The sequence below is a fragment of the Protomyctophum bolini genome (genome assembly GCF_963924005.1).
Source record: "Protomyctophum bolini genome assembly, chromosome: 22".
NCBI lineage: Eukaryota > Metazoa > Chordata > Actinopteri > Myctophiformes > Myctophidae > Protomyctophum > Protomyctophum bolini.
In genome coordinates, this window is record NC_137883.1 from 19,421,236 (window position 1) to 19,429,974 (window position 8,739).

General features: G+C 42.2%; 1 protein-coding gene across 1 annotated transcript; it reads left to right on the forward strand.

Annotated features, from left to right (window-relative positions):
• Positions 1-5,746: 5,746 nt before the first annotated feature.
• On the forward strand, positions 5,747-6,847 carry LOC308309692 (kelch domain-containing protein 3-like; the record flags this gene model as incomplete). The annotated part of the gene is made up of 1 exon (XM_080755604.1): positions 5,747-6,847. The coding sequence occupies one exon, from the start codon at positions 5,747-5,749 to the stop codon at positions 6,845-6,847; it is 1,101 nt and encodes a 366-aa protein (XP_080611730.1).
• Between the last annotated feature and the right edge of the window lie 1,892 nt (positions 6,848-8,739).

Genomic DNA, 8,739 nt, shown 5'->3' on the forward strand with positions numbered 1-8,739 from the left:
TACTTGTATGTATTTTAAGTAAAAAGGTTCCAAATAACTCCAAAAGGTATGTTCAGCAAGCACAAATATGAACCACCTACAGTAAATAATCTACAAGCTCATTTTGATTTAGCGTACTGAGTCACTGGACTGTCTTGTCTGTACAAAGTGCTGCCTGAACGGGCCACAGACGCTCCCAAGACACAGTTGTGAAATAGCTCAGGCCATCAGAAAGGTTGTTCCAGAGCGTATAGGACAAGAGTTTAACTGATTTTGACCCATGGACCACTATCCTGACTAAGAGCAATTAACCTGGGGACCATAGGGACTACCATCCTGACTAAGAGCATGTCAAGTGTGTCCATCATAGATAGACCTACCTGATACAATAGTGGTGGGAGTTCATGCACCATTCTGTGGGTTAAGATTAGTCTTGTTACTAATCACAGCCACAGGCTACAGTCATTCATGAACTGGACAAATTAAATCAATGGTTTTCAAAAGAAATTGTGGATACAGCCACATTTGAATGCATCAACTGTGAAAGAAAGAAAGAAAGAAAGAAAGAAAGAAAAGGCCTACTGAAGGAGCCATTTCTGCCTGTGTGTGCCTTTAACCCGTTTGATGGGCGGGTTCACCATGGGGGGTGTGTGTCACACAGGATTGGCATATAGAACACAGGTGCAACAAGCCAGGTTGAATGGTTTGGAAGGTATGGGCACAGAAGGCTAGAGATCACACGGTTTTTACCGTATCATTTTATATTTGCATTATGAAAACTGCTATATGACAAAAGTGTACAATAAATGGGAACATCACCCTACAGCAGTCAATGCCTGGACAATATATTACTATGCGTCAAAAACGATTTCTGTATAATGCATGTGCCCAGCCGAGAGGCAAAGTATAGTTTGAGCTTGCCTCTACACCTACATATAGACATTCTTTGCCACCATGCCAGGAGGAACTTACCAACACAGCCACCCTGACACAATAACTCACAGGGTACCGGTATAAGTTCCGACATACTAACAGTCCGACAGCCATTAGTCCGACACCCTACCCCAAACCTTAACCTAACCCTAACCGAAAGCACGATGCAACGCATGTCGGACCAACGCATGTCGAGAGCAACAGGTGATTTGCGCATCTCAGACTTTTGGTCCTCAGCAACCACAACACACATAACCTTCAATTGAAATTGAAATGTCAGCCCAATAGGATTATTGAAGTGATCAAGAGCCACATATACATACTGTTCCCTGTTACAACTCGCATACCCTTCAACAGCAGATAGAACACAACATACAAACATTCACATCAGCATTCAATTCCAGAGTCACAAACAGTTACTGAACATGTTTCATTGCCACCCCGTCATTGGGTCCCAAAATGACAGTAATAGCATACACCAGCTTGAATCACACTAGCAGACACAAGCAGCAGCCACAAAGAAGCAAAGAACAAAGTTCCTTTCCTACCTTGAGCCGCCATCTACTTGACTTCATCCGTTGTGTAAGTGACGCCAGGGTCAAACTTTGGAACCCATGGATAGAGAGATGGAGCCTCTGGCTTTCACTAGTTCATGATGAGTCCTCCAGCGGCATCTGCAGTCATCTCCATACATTGGACTCAGGGCTGAGAAGAAGCTGAGCTTGGAGGTCTGGGGTCAACAGCATCACCCTGGCTTGTGTACCTGTGGGGCAGGTTGAGAGAGACACCATATGCTTTGAGTGTAAGTAAGGAAGGAAGGTAGACAGTGAGCTGACCAAGAACAAATACTGTAAACTGTACCCTGTCACAACTCACTAGCAACAGCAGACAAACATACTGTACACAGCCTGTATATGTATACTGCATCCTTCCAGTTACAACATCCTATAGTATACAATACATACAGTAGGCTACATATAGCCTATTATATCATGTCACGACACAGCCTAGTATACGCAGGTGTACATACACATAATGTTCGTTTTATATCGGATAAATAATATAGTTTAGCTGTGGGGACTTTGGACATGCCTGGACTAGGGTCTGCCTTGAAATAAATTGTGAGATATATAGATGTGCACTTGGTTCAATATCACTTTCAATTAAACCATAATTGGTAAACAGTTAATAATGAAGTTTCATACAAGGATAAAGGATTAGGTGCTGTGACACCACAAATAAAACATTGTCTGTATATTTATTCTATAAATGCTATTCTATAAATGCAGCCATGCACACACACAGCACTTCAAGCACTTTTGTTTGTTATAGAACACAACATACAAACATTCACATCAGCATTCAATTCCAGAGTCACAAACAGTTACTGAACATGTTTCATTGCCACCCCGTCATTGGGTCCCAAAATGACAGTAATAGCATACACCAGCTTGAATCACACTAGCAGACACAAGCAGCAGCCACAAAGAAGCAAAGAACAAAGTTCCTTTCCTACCTTGAGCCGCCATCTACTTGACTTCATCAGTTGTGTAAGTGACGCCAGGGTCAAACTTTGGAACCCATGGATACATTGGATAGAGAGATGGAGCCTCTGGCTTTCACTAGTTCATGATGAGTCCTCCAGCGGCATCTGCAGTCATCTCCATACATTGGACTCAGGGCTGAGAAGAAGCTGAGCTTGGAGGTCTGGGGTCAACAGCATCACCCTGGCTTGTGTACCTGTGGGGCAGGTTGAGAGAGACACCATATGCTTTGAGTGTAAGTAAATAGTAAATAAGGAAGGAAGGTAGACAGTGAGCTGACCAAGAACCAATACTGTAAACTGTACCCTGTCACAACTCACTAGCAACAGCAGACAAACATACTGTACACAGCCTGTATATGTATACTGCATCCTTCCAGTTACAACATCCTATAGTATACAATACATACAGTACATATAGCCTATTATATCATGTCACGACACAGCCTAGTATACGCAGGTGTACATACACATAATGTTCGTTTTATATCGGATAAATAATATAGTTTAGCTGTGGGGACTTTGGACATGCCTGGACTAGGGTCTGCCTTGAAATAAATTGTGAGATATATAGATGTGCACTTGGTTCAATATCACTTTCAATTAAACCATCATTGGTAAACAGTTAATAATGAAGTTTCATACAAGGATAAAGGATTAGGTGCTGTGACACCACAAATAAAACATTGTCTGTATATTTATTCTATAAATGCTATTCTATAAATGCAGCCATGTACACGTACACACACAGCACTTCAAGCACTTTTGTTTGGCGCGCACGCTAATGCTTAGCACAGGTAGCTAACTCACCTGCAGAATAAAAACAAATCGACCAAGCAGTTTGTTATGAAGATGACTTCAGACTTACCCCTTACAGTAACTGTCACGCACTTGTGACTGAGCAGTTTTCAATTCCTAACAACCCAGACTACTCCACTCAACTTCCATGAGTTGTAAAGTTACATAAGTTGTTTATTTCAGTCTCTCTTTTCTTTACTAACAAACAAAGGGTGTCTGTCAGAATCTGTCTGTTTGCAGCAAGTGTGTGTGAAAGGGGCGTGGCTACCGGATTTTAAAGAGCCCGCTTAAACAGCCTACAGTATAGGTTTAAGCCCAATACTGCCCCGCTGTGTCCAAAGTGCACAACTGACAGTGGCTGCCAGCCTTGTGGTCATGTGCACAAACGCTGGCAGTCATCATGAGTCATGGTACACATCTGTGTGCTCCAGTTTATAGGTTAACTTACGTTACGTGTGATTCTCGTGTATGTTGCCAGTCAAACTAGGTAACTTGTGGCACTTCCTCTGAAGAGCGTGCTTAGACGTGAACTTTCTTATGAAGTTGATTGCTCCCTTGTATTCTTAGTTTGATTAATTGACCTTTGTGTACATTTTAGTTATTAGAATACCGGTACTTATATTTGCTCTGAGTGTTCGTGTGTCAGAGCTAACAATGACAGTGCTCTGGTATGTGTCTTGTGGCAATCTCCACGGTGACCCTGTTGTGTTTGTACCAAATACCTACCTACCACCCATCTTCTTCCACATTCAGTAACATTCATGCAGAGGACTGGAAGCAACAAATCTTCATGGGGAAAAAGCTTGGCCCACAGATCATGCTGGCCATAGACATAATCTTGATAGCATGTACATATAACATCAAACAGCTAGCATTTTAAACATGTCCAGGTGGCTACTGACTGGGCCACATGTCTCTGTTGCTCTTCTTTGCTGATAGAGAGCACTGCTTTATCACTGACCAAAGTAAAAGTGGCTGTTGTGTGCCATAACCCTGCTGCAGGAATAAAGCAATAAGATTTAAATAGAACACAAGAAAGATGGCCATGGCGCAAGTTGGATGAACCCACTGGGGAGTCGAGTGGGTAGCATGAAGGAACACAGAAAATCAATTGCAGTTTATGAGGTAGGCTATTTTGTTTGTAATAAAACAAACAAATAAATGTTCAACAATGGATTAGCACAATACAAATGATCTCTTAGCATCCTAAGAGCTCCCTACTGATTCAGGCTACCAGAAAGACCTACAGCAGTGCCCTTGAACCTTGTACTGGTCACAAACGTTCCTTTTTATTTATTTTTGGTAAACATTTGAAATAATGAAAATAGCCATGAGCTTGTAGATCTGGCATTTCCATTACTTTTGTGAAGTGATGGGCGCTCTTATCATCATACATCATCTCATTCTGGCCAATCACAATTTGCATCCTCACTTCTCTGTCTTCATTTTTATGCCTCACTTTTATCTTCAATATGTACTTTGCTCAGCCAATCAAATGACAGGAAAGTATTGCCTCATGGAGCTCTAGAACTAGTGTGCGGATGTTCTTTCTCTTCCTTGATGTTTGCCTGGATGCCTGACATGCAGCACCTGGCCTAAATTAAAGGCAATGAGATCATAGACTGTATGTGCACACAATCTTCTCAAGAGGAAAATATTACCAATCGCAAGCCAATGTTTGTGTTTACACAAAAACCTGAAAAACTGAAATATGGAGAATGATAGGCTACAAGGTTTCTGCCCGACCGCAACAATATGCCATTTTCCCATTAACAGCTTTATTTTCAGCACTTTTGTTTACTGTGGTGTGGTTGATGGCTGATTTGCAGACTATAGTTGTGACAACATGCTACATCTGTTTATATCTGAGGCATGACAAGCTGTTTCCGTTATCATTGGAAATAAAAGAGGTTTATGGTCCAAAACCCTGCTGTTGTCTGAGCCCTGTCACATTGGTGCATTGGCTGGGGAGAAGAGTGGTGCTGTCAGTGCTGACGAGGAGCAGCCAGTCTGACTATATCAGCCCCAGCAGTGTGGGGATCAGCAGCATCAGATATTGTACTATGTGGCATGAGTGATGGCTGATTTAGCAGTCACACCTGGTCTCTGTCAAGCTAATTCAGAGCTAGATGGATGCCACTATACAAATACAAACCTGTTGGTATTGAGATAACCAATGCCTGTTTGCTACCACCATCCAAATGTCTATATAGCCCATAAGAAAAAAGTTATTTTTGAGAAGACACCTTTCATATTTTTTGCAGATGAGACTTATGTATGAGCCTACCTGTGGTGCGGGATAGCTATGGTAAGTGGTAACTGATCAACTTGCCATATTAGGGAGGTCAGCATTGCCGATAGGTTGACCTTCACATGACGTTTAAGTGTGGCCGTACCAATATAAGTGGTACCTTGGCATGCACAATATATCACTATTATTTTACGAAGCAGTGTTTCAGAAAGCTTAGTCCTATCTGTTTCCTGGTCCTCACCATGTTATGCTGGTCTTTGCGCCTGAAAGGACGGCCATATAGAACCTTGCATGCCGCTGTGGCAGTGGGGCACAAGGTTTATTCCTTTGGGGGGTACAACACTGGTGGCATCGGTGTGCTCGTCTTCAACACAATCTCATTGTGCTGGCTGACGTTGCCAGTGACAGCTGAAAGTAGAAAACATCCCCTTCAGGTTCCCTCCAAGCGCTATGGCCACACAGCTATGCTGATAGACGATATCATCTACATCTGGGGGGGGTTTTCTGACAATGGGGAGCCCTGTACTGTGCTTTATGCATTTGATGTTGACACCCACAGATGGTTCAAGCCCAAGGTTTCTGGGACTGTCCCACAGGCAAGGCGTGGCCACTCGGCATGCGTCTTGGAGAAGACCATGTATATATTTGGAGTATTCAACAAGCTGACTGGATACACGAATGACATCCACAAGCTGGACACCACCAAAATGGTCTGGTCTCAAATTAATACCACAGGCACTCCGGCTCCTGCTTCGGAATGTCACTCTGCCACCATCATCGGGACAAAGATGTTTGTATTTGGTGGCCATGAGGACCAGGTCAAGATCAACGAGCCCAGTAAAACCATCAGAGTGTTTGACACAGAGACCAATTTCTGGCTGAGCACGCCTTCTGCACAGCTTCTTCCAGATGGACGTGAGGGTCATTCAGCCTTTGCCTACAAAGGAGAGCTGTACATTTTTGGCGGTGACAATTGTCACCTGGACCGGACTTTCTATGATGTGTGGAAATTCAACCCAGAGAGCTTCTCCTGGATGAATGTAAAGCCAAAGGGGAAAGGCCCGTGTTCGCGGATGTACAGGATGTGCTGTTGCATGGTGGGAGATCGTATCATCTTCTTTGGAGGATACAGTCCTGATGACCTGTACATCTTAGACCTTAGTCCTAGTCTGAAGACGTTATGCAAGCTAGCTGTTATTCAGGACGGTCTGGAGCATTTGGGACTTCCCAACGATATCAGGTGGGAACTGGCAGCCATGACTACTACCAATGGCAACAGAAAGAATAACAAAGCCAAAAAAACAAAAGAATTATGTAGAAAAACCCAGAAAAAGTGTTTCTAGTGCCCTAAACATCATTAAAATAAGATCAGGTTGTGTCAGGGGTGAAGTGGCCCTTTAAAACCTATAGATGACAACGGCAAAGAACAAGTTTCAGGCAATAAAACAGAAGGGCAATGCCAGGAAATCGCCACCCTTAAAAAGGGGTACCTTCATTCAGATTCAGAAGAAACTAGAGCACAGAAATGTAATAGCCACCAGGAACTAAGCAGCACCATACAGGAGAATAGAGAACTACTGTAACTACCAACTGATCTGCGCCCTAGGGCAGACATGGCTGCACAGGAAATCCCTAAGATATGCCCAATTGATCTCCATCACGAATGGCTGCACAACACCGAGTTGGTCATTTGGCACATTTGATATGGCACAAAAAATGAATAGAAAGATGCTTTGGGCAAAGGAATGGACGGGAACAGATTTTTCTAAATTATAATGGATGTAGTACTGTGTTTTATTTTTGATGCAATGATGAACTGAGCAGTAGATATGAGCTTGGAATGTGTTATTGTATAGCAAGGCTTTGTGTATTTTAGTTATTACTTTAACTGTTAATTCTAACGCGACGGGACCATCTAAAACACAATATTTGCTTAGAATTGGACGGAAATTACATTGAATGTTGCCCGACAGACACTCCCAGCCTGTGGAGCGACACGATGGATTTTGATATCAATAAATCTCCGTCTTTTTATTAATCTCCGTCCTGAGCACTGGACGTTGACTTTAACATGTTTTAGTTCTTTTACTTTCTGGTGCCAAACTCCTGTGGTAGTTTAAAGTTATATTTAAACTGCTGGTGTGGGTGTGATTGCTTTGGGAACTTGGCTGTATTGTGTGTGTGTTCTCTCGTCCCTTTTTTGGGCAAGTCACTATAGGTGACATTTTTCAAAACTTAAAAAAAACACCAATCTACAAGCTCATAGCAAAAGGGCGATTTAGTCTGTCAGTGCACAGCCAATCTGGGAAGTCATTAAAAAACAAAACAAAAATAACAAGTTTGTCTCTTCCCCTTTCTTAATCCACTTCCTCCCGGGTGCTTCTGTGTTTATTCCTACTAACAACACATCTACATGTTTAAGGCAGTGGTGCTGTCTTAGTTAGTTAGTGCACAGCTAATCTTCGACACCGCTGGGCTGATTGGTGTATGGTGTCAAAGGTTGCATGCACATTCCCTGTAAGCCAAATCTTTGCGTTTTGTCCTATAACGCTTGAACCACTGATCATACAATCAAAATGCTTCTCCTGGATTCCTTGGATCAGGCGCAACTCCCCGTATAGGGCCCAGTTTCCACCCTGGTATAGTTTCCAAACAAATGTGAATTAATAATAGTGACACTTGGTACTAAAAAGTGTAACTTTAACAGAGCATACTATGAGTTTTTGCCAGATAGTCACCACCCAGGCTGTTTAAATACTTATGGTAGATGCCACTCTACAAAACCACCATTGAAATTATTCCCCAATAGTAACGGGAACACATACCGGTATCTACTATCTAGGCATGCACAATTTAAAATGTTTAACTGTCAATGGTCAAAAACAAAATCTATGTGTACTCATTCAGTTGTCTATGTGTACTCATTCATACTCATGTTGCCTATGGCAACAAAAAAAGACTCAACTTTCCTCAATTTGTACATTATATGGGTTTAACACTTGTTAAACTGAATCCAATACAGAGGAAGAATGGCCATCTCCAGTTGATGGTGGTGGGTAACATTTTTAATTAACTGCCCAGGCGAGATGTATTTAATAGTAAGCAACATGATCAAAAAGGAATGGCTGAAAAACAATGTAATTTGTAACAAAGGCATGCTGACAAACCCTCTACATTGTAAACTTGTTTTACTACTCTACCATGGAATTTACATTAATTATTCTGGACACAAAAA